This window comes from Ursus americanus, chromosome 2, assembly GCF_024610735.1.
Source record: "Ursus americanus isolate L20-20 chromosome 2, mUrsAme1.1.p, whole genome shotgun sequence".
In the NCBI taxonomy this organism is placed as follows: Eukaryota; Metazoa; Chordata; class Mammalia; order Carnivora; family Ursidae; genus Ursus; species Ursus americanus.
Window position 1 is genome coordinate 14,054,503 of NC_142128.1, and position 22,182 is coordinate 14,076,684.

General features: G+C 48.9%; 1 protein-coding gene across 2 annotated transcripts in view; it reads right to left on the bottom strand.

The window, feature by feature from the left end:
• Positions 1–643: 643 nt before the first annotated feature.
• Positions 644–22,182, bottom strand: part of CALN1 (calneuron 1) — a 478,779-nt gene continuing 457,240 nt past the window's right edge. For both annotated transcript variants that reach the window (XM_087868368.1, XM_045786140.2), the window contains exons 5-6: positions 21,457–21,613; positions 644–8,028 (exon numbers count right to left, since the gene is read on the bottom strand). In XM_087868368.1, coding sequence (XP_087724494.1) covers positions 7,901–8,028; positions 21,457–21,613 — 285 coding nt within the window. In that variant the 3' untranslated portion in view covers positions 644–7,900. The remainder of the gene's footprint in view (positions 8,029–21,456; positions 21,614–22,182) is intronic.

Consider the following 22,182-nt stretch of genomic DNA (forward strand, 5'->3'; position numbering starts at 1 on the left):
CCCAATGGAAACTCAGCTTTTTGGCTTAAGTACAAGACATTTGGGAAAATGTATGATGACATTTTTGAAAAGTAAAGAAAATGCAAGATGCCTTCATGGTGTTTGGGGTCAGAAGGCCAAGGTTCTGGTCCAAAATCAAGCAGGATCTCACTTAGTGTCCTTAACCAAGCCATTTAGCTTTTTGGTGGCCTTTGTTTCTTCCTTGATGGAAGGGAACAGGTGTCTCTTTTTATGCCTACAAAGCTCATATAACATTGCAAATTCCAAAAGCTTAAGGGAGAGCTCTGCCATGTCTGAACGCTAACATAGGGAAGAATTTGGCAAATGGAATCCCAAAAGGATGACACCATTAACTTCGGTGTCTGCAAAGTTTTCGTAATTACAATGTCTGCCCCCGGCCTGAAGAGGTTTCCTATTTCTCACCATATGGTCCATAGCGAGCTTATTTCCCCTTATGTCCATCATCCTCTTCCAAAGCCCCACCACGAGACCCGATCCCCAGCTGCTTCCTGGCTGGTCGCTTCTTGGAAGCCAGTGACACCGGACTGGCATCCGAAAGGACCTGGTTGCCCTTCAGGGTCACAGGAATGAATTTTGTGACAGGATTGCAAATCACACCACCGATAATGAACTGAATCTCTCCTCAAAAGAAAAAAAAAAACTTTTATTTTTTTCTATTGCATAAATAATGGTAAATTAGACTCTTTTTTTATACAGATTATATATTTACAGACAAGTTTGGTTACAGAAAACATCTGGTAAATATGGCAGTCAGTTTTCCTTTATACACTAAGAGAACATATTAATAATATATACTTCATTGAGTTAGTAAGTTGCATGCCAAGTTAATTTATATTAATATTTACATTTTATATAAAGATTTTTCTTTTGACTAGTCTGCTGACTCTCTCATCACTTAATAGCAGAAATCATCACCTAATACTGAATGAAAAAAAAAAAAGGAACATGAGTGAGGTAAATGGGAAGACTGTGACCCAGGATTTCAGCCTTAGTGGCCCGTTCTGGATATGAGAGCTGCCAGGCTCCGGGCATACTGGTCCTAACAGTCCTCAGCTATGCTCAGGGCTGCATCCAGCCACTAACTATACTGTGCTTTGAGAAACAAGTCACGTCTCAAGTCTAATGACTCCTAGGCTCACTGACCCCCCCCCACCCCACCCCCAGTCCTCAACAGATGACAGTTTGCCAGCCCACTGCCTGACCAGACTTTCTGGATCTGATTTCCATCCAAGGGCACTGTCTTTGGTTAGTCCTTGGAGAAAGAGCTTCTTCCTGGATTCAGAACTGGGGGGAAAAAAAAAAATCAAACCCCACTAAGAAGCCATTCAAGGACCCCTGATACCGGATTTCCAGGTCAGAAAGGAAGAATATTTGTTGATTTTTGTTGGAGGGAGCTGGGAGACACTGGCTGGCATAAATTTCTACCAGGAGCTGAAGGGACCCTTTCCTGACCAATCTGGGTCTTTCCAGGGAAGAACAGTAGGGCTCGTATAAAAACAAGCTTGTATAAAAGCCTCAGTCCACTTTAGGAAGAGGAAAAGGGACAGAGACTTAGGATGTTATGTGGTCATGGGGCAGAAGGACTGGGGACTTTTATGGGTTCAGCAGTCACTCATCCTGCCCTCCACCCCTCATCAGGGTTGGGGTTCATCTAAACCAGCCATCTGTGTTCAGCATCCCTCAGCCTTCAAAAGACGATCGCAGTGGCTGGTCTCCCCGGACTGCTAATGTTATTCCTGACAATCATGAGACAGTGACTCTCTTTCTTCTGCAGTGTTATGAATAATTATAAACTACTATCACATATACTGGAACGGCCAGGAAGGAAGGAAGGAAGGAAGGAAGGAAGGAAAGAAGGGAGTGAGGGAGGGAAGGTAGGTTTGGAAGCTGTGCTTCCAGTTAGGTTTTCTCAGATGGAGAAACACACACATCTTTTCCCGGGACCTGGCTTTGTTTCACCCTACTTATTCATGGATTCTGATACACAAGATCAGCGATAACGTGATCAGTCCCCTTACTTTTCACACTGGCTAAGACAAGGACGCAAAGCCCATCTTTGATGTTCCCTTGAGTCAGCAAAACCTCAGGGAGTAAACAAAACCTCTCACTTGCAAAACACCACACATTCGACAGCAACCCATTTGCATTGTTTCATCTACAGACAATGGACACTGAAAGAGATTATTACAACTGCCTCTTGGGAGGTGCGTTCAAAAAGAAACTGTCGGTCCCAACTGCGATTCATGGGGGAGTAGGGCCCCTCTCGAGTCTAGGCATCGTTTTGACCGTTTCAGACAAACAGAGTCACCACGGGAGGGCTCTTCTGGTGGACCTTTCCTCTTGCTTTAGAGATGAGACACCCGAGGCCAGGAAGGGAACGTCACTCAAAATCATCAGGCTGGTGGATAGCAGAAGCATGTGGGGTCCGGGACGTGATCGCGCTCCCAAACTTCTGGCTCTCAACTCTGCTCTCCTGGCCTTGTTCAACAGGTCTGAGCCCAGACAGAAAACCCTGGGAGAGGCATTTGGAGCTTGGCAGATGTCCGCATCCCCCAAAGGAAAGGGGAGCTACCGACCAGCCTCCTCTTGACGCTCGCCCTGCGTGTCACTAAGATCAGGTTGACGGCAGCAGCCCCGTGGCACTCAGTCCCTCGCATGTTACCAAAGCAGGCCGGACACACAGGGAAAACGCCCACAGGCCGGCCTCTGCAGCCCTTTACCATTTTCCTTTCTCTCTCACAGGTCCAGGGACGGAGCAACAGCACACTTGAATTTTTCATTCCCTGGAATATTCCTTCCTAATTAGCCTGCTCTTCTACTTCCCTGGAAAATTCCAGCCTCTGCATCCCTTTCTCTTGGGCGATAACTTCTAACATTGCGAGAAGCACTGCTCTGAAAGCCAACCCATCAAGCCCAAGGAAAAGAGGTGGATTTGAGGGCTGTGCCCCAGCACGGGTGCTCCAGCAGTGAGCTGCCCAAAGTAGGGGCAGAGGCTGGGCAAGTCTTCTCCAGTTTCAGAGGACTGCCTTTCGTGAGACTGGCGACACCTGATGCTTTGTGGCTAATATTTCAAGCCAACGGAATCAAATTAATTTTGCCATGAAGACTTTCTGAGCTTTGCTATCGTGTCGCTTGAGACCATATAAAGAGGGTCCCAAGCCAATATAAAGCAGAAACCATAGCCATGCGCATTAACCATGAGCACAGGATACTAAGAGAAATGTTTGGCTGGTTCGTGCATTGCACCTTACTCCTCCCCAAACCGAGTGTCTATGGGAAGGCCACAAGACGGAGGACAGTCCCCTGAGTGACTCAGTCAAAGGAAGTATGAAGTGAACCGGAACAGCTCTGACATTTAAATCGTCGCGGAGACAGGGTCCACAAGGGCAGCCCGAATCCTCCTCTACTTCACCATCACTTTAAGTAATTCAAGTTGAAAACCCTAGCTGTTGAATCATGTTACTTTTTCTCTTTCCGATGGATTATTCCCGCCCTTGGGCACAGTTGAGTAATGAGGTGGTGAGGAAAGATGGCTACGGCAAGGCCTTTAGGTTATGGACCCTTAGCCCTGGGAGGATCACTGAAGAGGCCAACGGGAAAGTCCTGATCTCAGGTCAACGCAGACACCTGTTCTCCAGACAGTCCTCCTGGGAATACAACCGGTATGTGCCAAAGTCTGGAAGTCTAGGCTTGACTGTCTGTATCGTCACAGCACTATAGGAAAAGGGGTCCCTCCTTGCAGTGGGGTTCCAGATCTCCCTACTTCTCCATGGAGCGGGGTGAGTAATACTATCGTTATGGGCTTTCGGAGACATGGTGCAGTAGATTGACCCAGTATGGTTTGGGACCTCCAGCTGGGAGAAGCAGGGCTCAGCAGCTTCCGCGGGGATGGAGGACAACGGCATCACAGAATGGGGTTGTATGACAGGCAGCCACACGTGGCCAGGCCAGCCAACCCAAGGACCTGTGCTTGGCGGTCAACACCCTTACTCTTCTGTCATGGTCCCAGAGAGGCTGCCAGCTACGAGTTAAAAGCAAAACCCTCTTTGATTTATAACCTGAGTCTGGACTTAAGCCTAGAGAAGGCATTTGGAATAAGAGAGAAATTTCTCCCTCCCCGTTCTTAGATACATCACTTTATGATACTGTAGAGGGGAGGATGGGAGGGGCATTCCTGTCAAAATGAGCTCGCCATCTTTCACTAGATTCTTTTGGCTAACCACAAGATAGACCATTTGTCATGTGAAATTGGAGACAGGCACGGGTATCGAGAAAGAACACATCCCATGGTGCACATCTTGTTCTCTGCAAATAAGACACCTAGAAAGTTCTGAAGCCTCTGGGCTTGCCTAAGACCACATGTAAACCTCAGTTCACTTCAGTTCACATTTCTGGCTTGTGGGAGAGCATCTCAACAGGCAAACAGATGCTTTTAAAGATTGAAGCTTAAAATATTTTTTGCCTTCCAAATGACATTTCTGCCTTTTTGCCCAGATGAAAGGGTCCTTGCTCCAGGCCCTGGGAAGGGGGAGAAAAGGAGGGGGGGAGGGGAGGGAGAATACCACCTGGCTCTCAGGTAACTCCCGTTCTCCTGAGCAAATGGAAGGGTGGTTTCAAAACACAAGAAAAGGCAGAGAAACCGCCAGATTTTTTTAGTGTAATTTACTCCACCAGTGGGCTGTGGACGCAGGGAGTCAGGTTGCAAGGAGGCAGAGTCCAAGTGTTCTTTAAGAAAATGTTCCCTATTTTTGTGTGCCTTGGCAAACTCGGGGTGGAATGCAAGGGTTGCCATGGCGACATCATCCCCCCCCTTTACTTTTACAGATTGGTCACGTGGGACCCACGCACATTCTGGAAGCCACTTCTAATAGTTCCCATGCTGGGTCCTGTTTGGGGGCTTGTCTGCCTCTGGAGTGATAGAAACCAGCTTGCTGTGGAGCCAAGGGCATCAAGGTCCACGTGCCTTGTCCCCCTAGCAAAATGCCTCCCCGATCGTCACTTGTGTGGTCTGGGGGGCACCCGTTCTTACAGCAAGAATGAGCCACGCTTTATCCGTGAGCATCATAAGTGCTGTGGTGGGGGGCCTGAAGTAGCTCTGGTATGGATGGGACCTGGGGTGGGGCTGCCGGAAGTCAACCTCTTAAGCCTTACGAAGAATCCCAACACCTTTGACAGACTGTCCAGGCAAAGCAGCCAGGGGTGACGTCACAGGGACAAGCTCTTAGCTCCCAAAATCTCAGGAATGCAAGTAGGTCTGAGCTGTCTCCCCATCTTTCAGCCCCTGGGTCCCAAGTGTGAGGCCACCATAGTGGGACGTCAACTCTAGCCCACCCAAGATGGTTCTATAGCTTCCATGTTGTCCTCTCTCTTTATGAGGGATGCATGCTCCTCGAATCCCTTCTGGGTAGGATGGTCTTGCTTACTGGTCCCTGGGAGGGGAAAAGAGTTCTCTTCAGGGAGAGGATGCTGAGGCCTTGACCAGGTTGCTGCTGCCTCTCCAGAGCTTTTAATCCCTGTCCCTACCTCGTGGCTAAAATCTCTTCTAAGCCTCACATCCTTCAGGAAGAGGCAGAAGAACTTGCAAAGAGACAGCCTTTGAAGAAGCATTGCGATCCCCTCTCACAGGGCAGGATCCTTTAGAAGTCATCCCTTGCGGTCTCTATTCAATCTACTTTGGCTCCCAAGGAGGACATGGTCTAGTGGTTCATGGGGTCCTTCCCGTCCAAGTCCAGTTGGGGTCTGGGGAGGTAAGCTGTTTGGGGCAAAAACTAATGATTAAGTTGTCTTATGTGTTAGTGCTCTGTGTTCGGACCTGTCCTCATTCTGGAAGCCGATCCTGAGGACCCTGGCGAGTCGGGCAGGGGGAGAGAGAGAAGAGGCAGGTGTGCAGTGCGTACCGTGGCAGGGCAGGGTAGGTGAGAGGGACAGGCAGGTTGCTGCCTTCCTTGGCCTGGATGTGCGGGACTCCAGGCTTTTTCCCAGCGGGACCCTCAACCCCTGGGCTCTTGGGAGCTGACACCTGCTCCATCCTCCGTACTATGGCTCAAACCCTAGTTTTACTTGTGCTCATCATGAATATTTGCAGTCTCCCACAATGGGGAAGTTTCTACAGCTGCCCCCTGGCTGTTGCCTGAAGTGCTTGCAGAGGTGAACAGGAAAAAAGACTCTAAAAGGACAAGTCAGAGAAGGCAGTGAGGGAGAAAACTGAGGGGGAGGGGGTCCTGTGGGAAGGGAACCGGGGACACCTACCACACCGCAAACCCTAGAGAGGAAAGATTCTGGCACCTCAATACTGGAAGAAAGGGGAAGCGGGAGAGGCAAAAGCATATAGCTTCGGGATGCAATGGAGAGCATGAGAAGCAAGACAATTCTATTACAGAAATAAAGACCCGAGCTTGGAAAAGGACAAAGGAAAACATCACATCGAACGATTATCGGCTAATCGGGACTATGTAAGCTTGAATCAATAGTGGTGGCTGATAGGGCATCTGGGAGAAGTTGGGAGATTACAGAGTTGAAATGGTGTTGAACAGGGACCACGGGATCCAGGTCCCTTCCCCAGTGGAAGTATTCTGCAGGCAGGAGTAAATCACCTGTCCTGCTGGCTAAGCGGATTCACATCTTTTTTTGTTTCCTCATGAAAATGAGTCAGTTGTAGAATCTAAGCGCTGGAAGATGCTATGTAAAATGGTCATTTGATCTTTCCATCTTTCCAGCGTGGACTGTATTTCTCTTTTCATCTGGGGAAGACTAGCAAAGCAAATTTTAAGATGAGAAGAAGGAAAGATGTTCAAGGACCTGAACTTATAGGGGTCTTCTGGCATGGAGGTGGGTTCAGACTCCATGACTCCGGACGGCTGGGGGGTGGGCTGCAACCCCACCTCCCCGCTGGTCTCAGTCCCTCCCTGCACCCATCCCCCCTCCCCCCTGAAACTACCTGGCCCACCCACAGGGGGCAGGGATGCATGTCGGAGGACAAGCTTCTATCAGGAGTAAGCGAGTAGGAAAGAATGATGTCACACACGAAGAAGCCCAATGTATACGTCTGTCTATGCGTCTAGGTTATAGAGATGCCCACGAGTATGCTGCTTTTTTTCACGAACGGTAGCACAGGTGGCAAAGCTGGGAGAAAGGCTCTCTGCAGATTCCAAAATGCTGGTGCGCGATGGGCTCGAGGAACAGAAAGCCAAGTGCCGACGGAAACTGAGAGCTCCCCAACTCTGCCAACAAGAGTCCTGTGGAAAAGGCAGTAAGAACGGAAGCGAGGGGTGCAACCTGCAGACCGCCAGGCGTTGCACCCCATTCGATGGCTTTCCCCTCACGCCTTGGGGGGGAGGGCTCCACTTGGGGGTGGAGGCAGGAAGCCAGGGTGGGATGGAAAGCCCCCTCTTCTGGGGCACCCCGGAAGTCAGCCTCTAGGGACTGAGGGTGCCCTCCACCAGGAGTCTTCCATTGACCCCGGGGGGTTGGAAGAATGGGGCATGGAGATGACCACACGTGGACGTCTCTCTCTTGCTCTCTCACACCACCAACCTGGATGGCCATTGGAAAATTCCGAGATGAGAATGAAGTCTCTCTTCAGAGTTCCTAGGGGGTGATGGACGCAGTCATTGGGAACTCCTGGCTATTTTATTGCATTAGGAAACAAGACCATTAAAGCATTGAAGACAGCCCTTTTGTGTCCCTGCCAAGGAGATGAAGTGGATCTGCAACACCTGTTGCACCGCAGCCTTGGGTTCTTCGCTGAACTGTGCCATGTCCGCCAAGTCCGCCATGTCTGCCATGTCCGTTTCCGCTTTTGTGGAGGAACAGAGTCTGCCCGCAGGGCATGCACATGCGCAGTGAGCTGGGAACGCAGCGCGGTGAGGGGGGGGGGCCGCTACTCCATGCCGCTCCGCAGGATCTGGTTGGCCGCGATCAGCATGACGCTTATGATGAAGGCCATGGCGAAGGCGCAGATGAGGCTCTTGCGGACGCAGGTCTGTCTGTTCTGCTTCTGGGAATGCACTGGGGGGGGGGGGGGGGGGGGCGGGAGGGCAAGAAGACGGGGAGGGAAGGGGGAAGAGAGAAGAGAGAGATGACACAGTGAGACAGGCTGGCCCCCTCCTCCGCAAGCCCAGGGCATGCATAGGCTGAAGACTGGGCAAATCCACAATTCGGGGACCGTGCTCCGAGACTGAATACCACCCCTTCTGGCGAATGGTAGGAAACAGTAAAACTTCTATAACAAAAACCGTAAGAGATGTGATGTTCAGAGGGAGGTATAAACTTCCGGATACAGTAGAGTCACAGCGACTTTCTGAGTGAGAAAATATGTAACATTGGAGGGTGTCACAAAAGGCATCATCCAGGCATCACTGTGTCCGTTTCTGCAGAACACCGGGCTCCCATTTCTGAGTCCCCTGCTACAGGCAGAGCAAGGTTCAGATGCTTCTCTACCTATTCGCACCGGACTGCAAGCAGCTTGCCTTCCCAGAGTTGTTCTTGGTGGCTGCTGGTCGAAATGACTCTAAATGACTTCTGGTATGATTTCAGATTTGCACACCCGTAGTTCTAGAGTGGGGTCCCTAGGCAAGCAGCATCCACATCACTGGGAGCTTGTTAAAATGCAGGGGCTCAGGCCAGACCTCATGCCCAATCTACTGAATCCGAAACTCCAGGGATGGGGCCAGTGATCTATGTTTAACTCAGTGATTCTGGTGAAATCTGAGGAAGTGGAGACTGCATGCTCTGCAGACAGGACCAGTGTGAAGGAGGGAGGGAGGCACAAAACCCTCTCAGATGTTCCAGAGGCAGGGTGCCCCTGCCCCCATGTCCTGTTGCACCAGGGGGTCTGACCTTGGGTCCCGGGGTTGTGTTCTCTTAATCCTTTTTGTTGGGCTAGGTCTTGTGCCACCATTTTTATAAGGCCCTTGAGAAACCATTAGTGGGTCTGAATCAGTGAGAAAGTAATAGGGACCAGAAACAGGGAAATGGAAATCACCAGAAAGAAAAGCTTTGATAAAGTGTGCTGAGGAAGAACAGGTCTCTTTTCCAGGCATTGCTTCCCCTGCCAGAACTTCTTTTCCCTCTTTTTCTTCTGTTAGTCTACACCTCCTCCCTTTGCCATCTGTCTGTCCATCCATGATCTTTGCACACAATTTACCACTTAGCATATGGAAGAAATCTGTGCCCTGGAGGCAGGTGGGAAGCTGTGTTCACCAGAGCTACTCACTGGACCAGAAGCATCAGTGCCATCTGGGGGTTTGATGTACATGTAAATTCTTGGGTTCCCATAGCAGAATCACTGAATCAAAATCTCTGGGGTGGAGGCCAGGAATTCATGAATTAATAAGTTCTCAGGTGATTAGGGAATTGCTGGGCCCCAGCCCCAGAATTTTCGATTCGCTGGGACTAGGTGGCGCAAAGAATCTGATGGCGTTTGAGTTGCTGGGGGACCTGACAGGTGTGTGTGTGTGTGTGTGTGTGTGTGTGTGTGTGTGTGTGTTAGGGACATAGGGTGGGGAGTATTGGGAGAGATGGTTCTTTTGATTCAGATGTTAAGAAACCCAATGCCAGAACAGAAGAACATTTTCAGAACGCCTTCCATTTTGAAAAGGGGTCTTTCTACCTTTGCAAACTTGCAGTGGAGGGAAAGTGGTTTTTCTTTAGGTCAGATTATGGCATGGAGGAGGGTCAAAGGGGGAGAAAGAAACACAATTTCCCTTTATATTACTCACAGTCTCTCTCTAAAGGAAAGAAGACTGGCAAAAGGGTCCACATGCCTTTAGAGAACCTAAAAATGGTTCAATTTCAAGTATGTCTTCCCTTTGACATTCAGTGACTCCTCTGAAATCCCTGGCAATAAAAGGAAAGAAGTAGGAAGCCCGTGAAGTTTCCAAGGACAAAGAGAGCTTTCCCTGAGGGAAGGGGTCTCAGGGGCTTGTCAAGGGGTCTCTAAAAATTACGTCAACCAGGAAGGTTTCTCCAGCAAGCCACATTTCACAGGGACCCAGGGCTTCCCGGTGCAGCCTTGAGTTCCCTCACCAATACGTGTTGATTATCTCTGCCACTATCTCTTGGGCGCTGTCTTGTTATCTTTAATCCTGGATCCACTGGGCTTTTGCTTCCCTTGGGTGTTGGCAGTATTTTTGGCTCAGTTCTCAACTTGCTGATCATGTCTGGGTCTTAGAATCTTACAAATTCTTACCTGGAGGAAGAAAATTGTGTTGGTGCAGGAGTGGGCTAAATGTAAAAAGGCACCAGCCCTCGGGAAGGAAAAAGGGACATGGTGTTTAAGAAGGAAAAGGACCAAAGCAGAAAATAAAATGGGGATGCGGAAGTAGGGAATCTAACCCTTTCTGAGGACTGGCTGATTTATTCTGGGCAACTCTTCAGCATAAAAATGCTTCTGAAGGGAGTCATCCACCTTTCTGTCCTGAGGGCTGGCGAAGGCCAAGAAAAATTGTGTGATTACTCCGAGGGAGCAAATTTTGGCTGAAGCCCTTCTTTGTGAAGGACACTCGGAAAACAAGGTTACAGGCAACAGGATTATCCCCCAGGAGAGCGGCTGCACCTTTGATCTGAAAATCCTTCAAAGCCGTAGGAGGGGAGAGATAAGGAAGGAGAAAAAGGCCCGGAGAACCTCGTAGTTTGTACTTGGGGCCGTGCAAATCGGAATCCAGACCAAAGTCCTGTCAACAGAGGGGCGCTTCCAGCACCTTCCCTAGCTCTGAAACACATCACCGTTTGAGCAGGTAATTCAGCCTCTGTGCCTGGATGAGAGTCCTTCGATCGCCAGTTCTCACGCTGCCATTGATGGTGTGAGTACAAAAGTAATGACGTCGGAGCCAGACCCAAGTCTGAATCATGGTTATCCCCCATCTTGGCTGTGTGACCTTGGGCAAGCGAATTTCCTCCAGCCTCAATCAAGTCCCTCACCTATAAAATGGGACCCATAAAACCTACCTTGTTGTAAAGATGATGGATATACGAAGATACTGCACTATCGTTTGTGCTCAGTCAATGCCAGTTCTCATTTGTGAACCTTTTAAAAACTCCGCTTGGGGGCGCCTGGGTGGCTCAGTCAATTAAGCATCTGCCTGCGGCTCAGGTCCTAGGATCGAGTCCCACAACGGGTCCCTGCTCGGCTGGGAGCCTGCTTCTCCCTCTGCCTGCCTGTCCCCTGCTTGTGTGCTCTCTCTTCGACAAATAAATAAATGAAATATTAAAACAAAACAAAAAAACAAAAAACAAAAACTCCCCTTTGCTTATCGAACACGGCCTGAGTGGGCTAGGCATGCGTCATGTGCTTTATATATGTCATTGCAAAATTACGTAGTGGCCGTCCTGGTGAGCCAGGTGTGTGACCGTCACTTGACAGGTGAGCAGTCTGAAGCTCCGAGAAGTGGGGTCCAAGTTCATTTGGCAAATGGTGGAGCCATTCCAATCCCCAGGTTCAAAACCTCTGCACAAACTCTGTCTTTTGTTTAGCAATAGAAAACTCAGCAATAGAAAGTTCTAAAGAGAAGGCACTTCAAACACCTGATGTGGTTGACGGAGTACAACCAGGCATGAATTAATGTGCTTGTTGATAATAATTTAAGCCCTGTCTTTGGCCATCATACATTTGCATTGTGCAATAGTTTGGGGGTTTTCTTTATTCTCTGTGTCTAGGCTTTGCTTCTGCAACAAGACTACAGGCCAGCCTAGGACGAACTGTAAATCCAGGTTAGGACTTCCCTTCACCACCACTTAGAAGCAGTCCCGGGCCAGTGACTGAGCTTCTCTGAGCCTCAGTTTCTCTCTCCATAGAAGCAGCTAGTGCTAATAGTCCTGCCGATGTCAAGAATTCTCTCAAAGATGAATGAGCTAATAACAAAAAGTGAAAGCCAAGTCCAACGGTGAATTGCTAAAGAAATGCAAGACTTCCTCCTATCCCCTCCGGGCTGGAAGAAAGGTCTGCTCATTTTTCTCCTGTTCCCTGCAGCCTCCAGCTTGGGAATGCATATCCAGGCAGTGCTCCCAGACCTTTGCTGTGGTCCCTTCCCTCATGAATTCGTTTGGGGCTGCAGCGAGACTCCCCTTCCTACGGCGGCACTTAGGACGCACGACGGATGCCCGCAACCTTTCTGCAAAGGCCTTCTAGCTGGGGGAGTGTGTGTCATCCAGCTCCTAAGCTCAGCAGAGAGGACCACAGACCACCTCCCATCCCTGTCCCACCTCTGCTCCTCGACCACTGTGCCTCCCTGTCCAGCAACCTCTGTTTCAGGTCATCCTCACCCAAGACTCGGCGCCCGTTCTCTCTGCTAGGGGTGCCCGCTGCCCCCCCGCCCCCATTTCTCCTGGGCCTACCCCAAACCCTACTTTCCTAGGAGGCTTCTCCTGAACATCTTGCTCTCAAACAGCCTGAGCCTTTTCCATGTTTGTCGTGGTCTAACTCTCAATATTTATTTATTTCTCATTGAGATGGCATTCCCATACCAGAACACTCACCCTTCAAGGGCGACCAGTTCAGTGGCATTTAGTACATTTGCGAGGCTGTGAAAGCATCACCACTACCTCATTCCCGAATGTTTTCATCACCCTAAAAGGAGACCCCACGTGCATTAGAAGTCACACTTCATTCCCGCCTCCCGGCCCCTGGCAATCACTAAGCCACTCCTGGCTCTGTGCTTGTACCTAGCCTGGGCATTGCCAGTACGTTATACAACAGGTAGCCTTTTGTGTCTTACTTCTTCCGCTAAGCCAGGCCCATGCATGCCCGAGCGAGCATTCCTACTTCCTTTCTTTTTGTTTATTGTTTATCCGTTCCGCAGCGGATGGTCGTTGGGGTTGCGTCCATTTTTGGGCTATTATGGGCAATGCTGCTCTAACACTCATATACACGTGTTTGTGTAGACATGTTTTGGGGCTCTCTGGGGTACAGATCTAGGAGTCAAATTTCTGGGTCATGTGCTAACTCTTTTTGAGGAACTTGAAACTGAACATGAAAATGGTAAGAATGCATCACGCTGCTGGCAGCCCTTTTTCTGTCTGTCTTTCCATCAGGCCTTGAGCTCCCTTTCCAGCCTCGTGGTTGACAGAGTAGGAGCCCCGAAAGTACATGGGGATGAAATGTGAGTTGGGGGGGTGGATTGACACAGGAAGGCATAGAAGTGGGGTCTCTAGCTTTCTTGAAAGCTTAGTAGCAAGTCCTTAGTACCTGCAGACGTCTGGCTGCTACAACAGGCCCTGGGTTTGCAAGCTCTAGCAACAGACTCTTCTTCTGCTTTCTTATTTTCACGGAGATTCACCCTGCTCCACTCGGCAAATCACAGGCAGTGACTGTTGGAATTTCTCCGGGAGACGGGCATCTCTACGGATTTTGCCACTGACCAGCTGGGTGACCCTGGATATATGGGGTTCATGATCCCTCTGGCTTCAGCCTCTTAGAAATGGGGCTGCATATCCGGAGGCACCGGCTCCCCAGTGAGGCAAACCAGAATCATAACAATTCTGATTAATTGCCCCCACACAGACCTATGTAAGTGATATTCCTGGCAGGGAGCTTGGAGCTCAGGAATGTTTAAAAACAAAACAATATCAAACCCATCTTAGGTGATTCTCACAATGAGCCAGAACGACCAGGTCTGGGAGCTATTATTGCTCTGTGATCCTTCCAGGTCCAACATTTTATGATTTTATGAAACTGAATATTTCCATAGCCTAAAGTGGGACTAATTAAGAGCCTCTGAAAGAGAATTTTCTATACATCAGTGATGAGGAATGCTCAGGTACCCCAGGTTGACCTGGGGTTGTCTTGACCTGAAGACAAGAGGGACGAGGTGGTCTCTGAGCAAACAGCAGTGAGGCTGGTATGTTTTCCGATGCCCCTTAAGGGGAACAGGGGCCACCTCTCCTTCCGGGGGTGGGAGCTAGCTCCTTTTCTACCACAAAATCATCTTGGGTTTCTAGTCATCACACAGCTATATCCTGCTTTGAGGGTTCCACTGGGGACCAGGTGTTGTTTTGGCTTTTCCAACAGACCTTTCCTCTTCTTGGAACAAAATTCATCTTTTGGTTTGGGAATCTGTACCTCTTCACCTAGTGGAACTCTCAGTCCAGTGCTTTACCTTTCCCACTGCAGCAAACCAGATTGGCCAAGTAGAGTGAGCCAAGCTCTTGGCTTGGTCCAGGGCGAGACCCATGGGCCAGGCATGATTGATGGGAGCCCCTTCTTGGAATGGAGATGAGTCTTCAGAGAGACAATCCTGTCACTTTGGGGAGAGAGAGAATCTGCCCAAGAATGAAGCTGATAGAGAGGAAGGAAGGACAGAGAGATAGGGAAGGAGACAGTACGAGACTGGGGAGTGAGGAGGGGAGAAAGTCGCTTGAACTCTTTGGATCCAGGTCAGCCAAAGTTCAACCCTTTGACTTCTTGTCTTATCTGAGCCAGTGTTTTTTTACTTTAAGGGGCTCTGGGTGGAGTTTCTGCTACTTGAAACCAAGAGTTTTGACCAGTACTTTTGGTAAGTCCAGTGTTGGCAATGACGACTCTAGGAATGAATGTGTCAAGAAGAATGTTCAAACCCTGCAAGTTTGGTCCCTGTCCTATCCTTCAAAGATGTGGCATTCTAGCTGTGGGTATTCACGATGTCCCCAGGGAAAAACATAAGACGAACAGAACTGGGGCTAGGGACCAGCTAACTTTGGTTTGTTGGTTTGTTTGTTTTGAGTGTTTACTACTGTGTTAAGCATCGTACAAAATGTTCTCATGTGTTTACCTCACGTAATCCTCCTAACAGCCACATGAGGTCATTATGTGATTCCCATTTCACGGATGAAGAACATTAGGCTCTGAATATTTATTTAAGCGTCTCAGGCAAGTGACCGAATACACAGTGTGGCAGGATTTTAAGCCAGGCCTGTCCAGAGTGCAGAGCTGGAGTTCCTAATTTTTTTTTCATTTTTTTTGTGTTTTTTTATTATATTATGTTAGTCACCATACAGTACATCCCTGGTTTCTGATGTAAAGTTCGATGATTCATTAGTTGCATATAACACCCAGTGCACCATGCAATACATGCCCTCCTTACTACCCATCACCAGTCTATCCCATTCCCCCACCCCCCTCCTCTCTGAAGCCCTCAGTTTGTTTCTCAGAGTCCATAGTCTCTCATGCTTCATCCCCCCTTCTGATTACCCCCCTTTCTTTATCCGTTTCTTCCCCTACCAATCTTCCTAGTTCTTATGTTCCATAGGTGAGAGAAATCATATGATAATTGTCTTTCTCTGCTTGACGTATTTCACTTAGCATTATCTTCTCCAGTGCCGTCCATGTTGCAGCAAATGTTGAGAACTCGTTCTTTCTGATAGCTGAGTAATATTCCATTGTATATATGGGCCACAACTTCTTAATCCAGTCATCTGTTGAAGGGCATCTCGGTTCCTTCCACGATTTAGCTATCGTGGACAATGCTGCTATGAACATTGGGGTGCATATGGCCCTTCTCTTCACTACGTCTGTATCTTTGGGGTAAATACCCAGTAGTGCAATGGCTGGGTCATAGGGTAGCTCAATTTTTAACTTTTTAAGGGACCTCCACACTGTTTTCCAGAGTGGCTGTACCAACTTGCATTCCCACCAACAATGTAGGAGGGATCCCCTTTCTCCACATCCTCTCCAACAATTGTTTTTTCTTGCCTTGTCAATTTTTGCCATTCTAACTGGCGTAAGGTGGTATCTCAGTGTGGTTTTGATTTGAATTTCCCTGATGGCTAATGATTTTGAACATTTTTTCATGTGTCTGTTAGAGCTGGAGTTCCTAACTGGCAGGTGTATTTATCAAAAACAGCTCTCCAGCTCTCTGTCTGGTGTCTCAGATTCTCATCCCTCCTCACTGATGGCTCCAGAAAGCTTTCCTCCAGGATTGCTGGGAAGAATTCCGAACAGAAGAAAAATCCCTTTCTTCCTGAAGCCCCAAATCTCTTTACAGACTGTCTCCTGTCTCACTACCTGCCATGGACCTCAGCTACACCTTAAGCCCCTACCTTTACCCAAGGAGAACAGGTTTTATTTAGCACCGGAGAAAAACAGGAGCAGATGGTAGAGATGACATCTTATGCCCTTTTCATTTGGATGGGCCTGAAATACCCAATGTGCCTGGCCAGGCGATGGGGCAAGGCTCCCCCTCTGGGTGTGCATTTGACATCCTGATAGGAATCCTGCAAATTCAGCAGGGATGGCTGAGCTGGGGACCTTGGATTTGGCTGCACGTTCTTTCTGACCTTCCAGTGAGTCCAGAAATTGTTGAATCTGGATGGGACCGTCATTGTCCAATCTTTGCATTGGACAGATGAAGAAAAGAAGGCCCAGAGAGTTTTTAAATAACTAACCCAGGGTTGGGGCACCTGGGTGGCTCAGTCAGTTGAGCGTCTGACTCTTGGTTTTGGCTCAGGTCATGATCTCAGGGTCATGGGATCAAACCCCACATCAGGCTCTGCCCTCAGCAGGGAGTCTGCTTGAAAATGCTCTCCTTCTCCCTCTGCCCCTCCCCTTACTCTCTCTCTATTTTTTTCTCTCTTTCAAATAAGTAAATAAATCTTAACAAAAATAATAACTTACCCATATCTAGCCAACACAGGGCTGGGATTATAACCCACACATCCCCACAGCGATGCTTTGGGGTTTACCTGGCCTGTGTCACCTCCCCGGACATTTATTTCTCTTGTCCGTCATCCCATCACTGAACAGGGCAGAGCCGTTCTGCCAGCCTTTCACAGAAACTATTTATTCCCCCGTTGATGATTTTGCTTTACTTCCTTCTGCCATGCGTGTTGTCAGAATGTCTAGAAAAATCTGACAGCTGGTATTCCATTTAGGGACAACATTTGGGGGATGTGTCTTGAAAGGGCTCACACACTGTCTTTCTGCACTTCTACTCAACTTCCAAATATAATATGATTTCACTGGCGATGGAATGAAAAATGAGGACTGATGGAGTGCCATTCTGTAAGCACTCTGAAACGGCTACGTCTGGCCTAGGAACCCAGAGAAACAGATGAAGAGGCCAGCGCAGGGCTTTGTCAGAGAGCCCCGGGGTTTAAATCCTTACCCACGATTTGACTTTGGACAAAGGACCCCACTCTGCTGAGCCTCACTTCCCTCATCTGTGCCAGTGGGGCCGCAGAACTAATCTCTCAGGTTCGTTGCACATGTTGACAAATGACCAGCCTGTGGCCAGCACGCCGGGCAGTTGCCTCCTGTCCCTTTACCTCCTGGGCCGTATCAATGTGACTTGAGCAGTAAACATATTGGAGGCAGTAAATCAAACTTAATAGATAGTATAATTTCTTCTGCGACCCCTTAATAAGGATCCGGTGGCAGGCAGATAGATGATGCAACCACAAGACCACTCCATTTCACATACGTCAGCCACTGGAACCAAAGAATGAACTGCGAATTTGTCTCTCAGTGTCGCTGAGCTTACGTTGTCCAAAAGCAAAATGTCTGGTAATTGTAAGGGGTGAAACTGAAGCAAAACGTCTTAAAACTCTTACGTCGCAAGGATAGTGAGTGGGCATTGTGGGTAGTCACGTGCTTTTGTATCTAACCCATTTTGGTCGATGCTGACCTATTTATTTTTCCCAATGGTTAGAACACAAACAGGGACAACTGACACTTCCGAACACTGAGCATAATTTATCTGAAGAAGGGAATTCAAAAGGAACGGGGGGATTGGGAGGGCCTGAAAGTCATACTGAGTATTCTCACTGGATCCGGGCCGTATAGGCTGCGGGCTAGGGGGCTAGGCCAGAGAGCCCCGGAATTCAGTGCCATTCAGCGACCTCGTGCCCAGAGCACCCACCACATGGGTGACAGCCGGTCAGGTGCCTGACTCAATCCGAGGAATTTCTCAGCCAGAATCCAGGTGCAAATAAAGGAAAGGTCCCCTTCAGAGCCCTGGAATTCGATTCTTCTAGTCTCTTCCCTGCCTTTAAAGGGTTTCTGTAGGTGACTTCTTTTGGTGCTCCAGGAAAATGCGTTCTATGCGGGACATGAACCCCCAACTCAGAGTTTCCCGGAGAAGTCAGGAAAGCTTTCCTTCTATGTAGCTTGGAGTCTCTTCCTGTTGCCTCTTGTCCTTCCCCTGGGATAAGATGGAAAACTTCCTGCTTCCTGATGATCACAGAGCCCTGTCTTCCATAAAGATAAGGCAGATTCGAATGCGTCAGGGGCTGGTGTGTGTGTGTGTGCGTGCGCACGTGTGTACGTGCATATATCTGTGATCCGTGTTGACCTAAAACTCAAACAAATAAAGACAACAACATCAAGCCAAAAGGAAAACTAAAAGGAGAAAAAGAAAAACAGAAACCTCTCCCATCACGGGGGCCACAACCCCTTGGGCTCCTGGCTTATTTCTCCTTTATGTTTCCATTCAGATGGAAGGAAGGATGTTTGTGTCCTGACTCAGTGCACAGAACAGGAACACCTCTGTCCAAGTCTCAAGATCTATCTATAAAAGTGAAAATATAAGCACTGATGTGAAACGATGCTGGGGGCATGTGGAAGGTCTGTTCACGTCTAACTGGCGCCGTGTCACACGCATTGCACAAATCCGCATTTCCAAAGCTCTGCCACACTCCAGGATCCCAGCCTTGACCCTAACCTTGCTGTGCTCCAAGCCATTTGATTAAATTCCTCCTCTGCCACACAACATCAGTTTCTTTCTCTTTTTTTAAGTTTTATTTATTTAATAGAGGGAGAGAGAGAAAGAGAGCGCACGAGCCGGGGGAGTGGCAGAGGGAGAGGGAAAAGCAGGCTCTGCACTGAGCAGGGAGCCCAACGTGGGGCTTGATCCCAGGACCCTGGGATCATGACCTGAGCTGAAGGCAGACGCTTAACTGACTGAGCCACCCAGGCACCCCCAATACAACATCAGTTTCATTGACCACCTCCTCCTTCCTTACTCAGAGACAGATGTGCCCTTTCAGCTTTTAAGGCAAAGACCTACACTTTTAGGGTTTTTTCTTTCTCATGGATTCCTTCTTCTGACATAAAGGAGGGCAGGACCCCCAATGCCCATGGATCTACCGGCTTTCTGGGTGAGCTGCTTTGTTTGTTTTTTGCTGCAGCAAAGTTTTAGTAAGAGCAGGAAGGACGAGCTCCCTGGATGGAAAGGGAGGAGGTCAAGGTCAGCCACGGAGTCTCAAATGGACTCTTCTAGTCCTAGGGCACCGGGGGGGGGGGACCTCAGTGCCTGTGTGGCATCTCTTCCTAGACAACTGTACCCAAAAATGCAATCAGGGAAGCCCCTTCTTGAACAAAGAGAGGGCTGTGGGCATTAAATCTATCCACCAGAGACTCTGATCCTATCCGAGATTGGAAAAATCTTAAACCTGAACACAAAGCAATGAGCTTATGTTTGGGGCCAAACAGCAGGGACATAATAGTTAAAATACAAAACGCACACACAAAAAACAACTCTCTGACATGAAAACAAGCAAAACGGATTACGTCATCAAGGTTGCAGAGGTCATTCAAAAAAGCAGTGTACTGATTATAAAGCAATGTTTCTTTTATTAAATAAGACCACAGAGTTTAAAGCATTTAGTAATGGTGGCTGGAATTTATCAATTATCCCCCGTCCCCAAATGGTAGCTGTTGCCAACGTTATAGGTCGGAATCAATGAAAGGAGACTCAGTAAGACTTCTGTTTGGAAAAATCCCTCTCTCAGTCATTTACTTTATTAATGTATGAGCTCTTGAATAATAAAAAGAGATTGCTTAGAGTTCAGATTACTTCCCCGTGCACAGTCTGACCTTTCCCAAATTACTAAGACTTGTGACATTTCTCTGAACACAACAGTGATCCACAAACAAAGGGTCTTGTGGAAAACAAAATGCCCAGAAATATTCTCCCCACCCATCTCAAGAGCGTTTGCTGACGGGGGGGGGGGTGGGGGGGTGGGGGGGGTGGGGGGGGGTGGAGCCCCCAGTGCTTCCATGATCTGAACACACAGTCTGTCATCAAGGAGGAATGAGACGGAGTGGGAGAGGCCAAGGAAAATTTATCCAAGTTTTCTCCCATCTCTGCCTCCCTCCACTCACCCTCCCTGGCCCCCCACCTGTCCTGCTGCAAATGGCCTTGGCTGTGACCTTCCCGCTCTTGTGTGCCTCCAGCTCAAAATACGGTTACTGATGCGACAACCCCGGAGTCACACGGAGGCCAACCGAGGCAGCCTCTGTACCGCTAATGGGTTGTTTGTCATTCACAGCATGTTTGAAAAATTTAAATTTGAATGTCTTTCCAAGGGGCATTGCTCTCAGGTTTACGCCCGTTCCCACCCACCACTCCCTATTCTCCAGGCTTGAGTTCATTTCCTTTATCGCCTGGAGTATGAGCATCTCCTCCTGTTCCCTCTCGTCCTGGCCTTTCATCCCACACACCTCACAGCCCAGACAGCACACGTGGGAGCCCTGGTCTGAATGAGCCCCTGTGGCCACCTGGACTAACCCCGCCCCGAGTAGACTCCCTGACACAGTGCTCGGCGGGGTCGAATGTGGCAGCGCTAAGACCAGGCGGCCAAATGCTATTCTGGTGACTACCGGATACCTTACCCACTGCGTACACGGATTTCTTTAAGTGTTCAGAAAAAAGAATAAATAGAAGCTAACAGTTTGACCCCTTTAAGAAATCTCAGCACCGAACAAGTTACAAATTGCTGGTAGCCTAATACCCTGTTTTAATGTAACTTAAAAATATTTTTTTTTTCTACGCATCAGTGTTGTTACAAGCAGTTCTGATTGTTAAAGTGAGAAAGAGGGATTCAATTATTTAGCTTCCCTGGAACTTTCTACTAATTAGGGGATCAGGTAGGTGTTTTTTTTTTTCTTTTCTTTCATGAGCCCCCACAAATGGCCTCTCGAAAACCTTATTTCTTCTGGAACTAAGTGGTTAAGTTCACGAGAGTCCTTTCATGAATGGGGCTCTTTCTGGGGAGCACACAGGTAAGCCATTCCTCAGGGTCCTGAGAAGCAGGTGTAATTATCCTGAGGTTCCCAGGCAAGGACGCCCTCAGAGAAGGCACACCTGGCGGCCAAGGTCACACAGCCACTGGACTCGATCCAAGTTTGCCGCCGGCCCAAACAGGCTGTGTACCACTCCACGCGGCCCCCAGTAGGTAAAAGCAAACACCACAAACCCGCACATCTAATCACAGACCTCAGAGGATCACGGGAGGGAAGGCAGGGTCACTAGAGGTCCTTCAAAAATGCCGAGTTTGGGGAAAAAACAGAAAGAAAATAAATAACCTGCTACATCTTTGCAGCAAGGATCGTGTAGCCTCGGTCCTGGATTCTTGGCTCCCGTACAAGGCACTGCAGCCCCGACTATAAATGTATTTTCCATCTACGAGGATGTGGAGACGTGCGCTGCGCCCAGACCAAGTAGAAAGCAGAAGCAGGGTACCTACCTCCCTCAAACTCGGTTTGGCAGTTCTCCGACGTCTCCTGCAGGCTCTCCTCCTCGTTGATGATGATGTTCTCAATGTCCTTCATCGTCAGGTGGTCCCGGAAGGCGTGGTAGAGGATGTGTTTCAGCTCCTCCAGCGTCATCCTCTGCATGTCGAACTGTGGGGATAGAGAGGAGTGAGAAGGTCTTGGGCACACGGGGGTGAGAACCCAGCTCGGGGAGCATGACCCATGGCCCTAACACCGCAAAGCTCCTTTCCAGGAGCTTCTCTCCGCTTTGCCAGGTAGCAGATGTGTTTTTCCATCCCGTTCAGCTCCAAACACGCTCGTGAACTTGCAGGGGACTTACTGGGAGTACAGTGAGTGCAACATGTCCCCCTCCATTGAAAGTCCTGGAGGAAAAAAAATGCCACCTGCTAGTTTGGCTTCCTACTCACTCACCCAAGCCATCTGCTGTCACCTCCGTACACCCTGCACACCTCACGGACTTTGGACTTGTGTCACACTTCAGACAAGGCACACGTCTCTAAAGATGACACATCTCCCAAGGAGCCAGCCATTCCCATCTTGCTTTAAATAGGTAGCTTGTTCCGGGCGTCTGGGTGGCTCAGTTGGTTGAGTGTCTGACTCTTGGTTTCGGCTCAGCTCATGATCTCAGGGTTGTGAGATCGAGCCCCGCGTCGGGCTCACTGCTCAGTATAGAGTCTGCTTCTCCCTCTCCCTCTGCT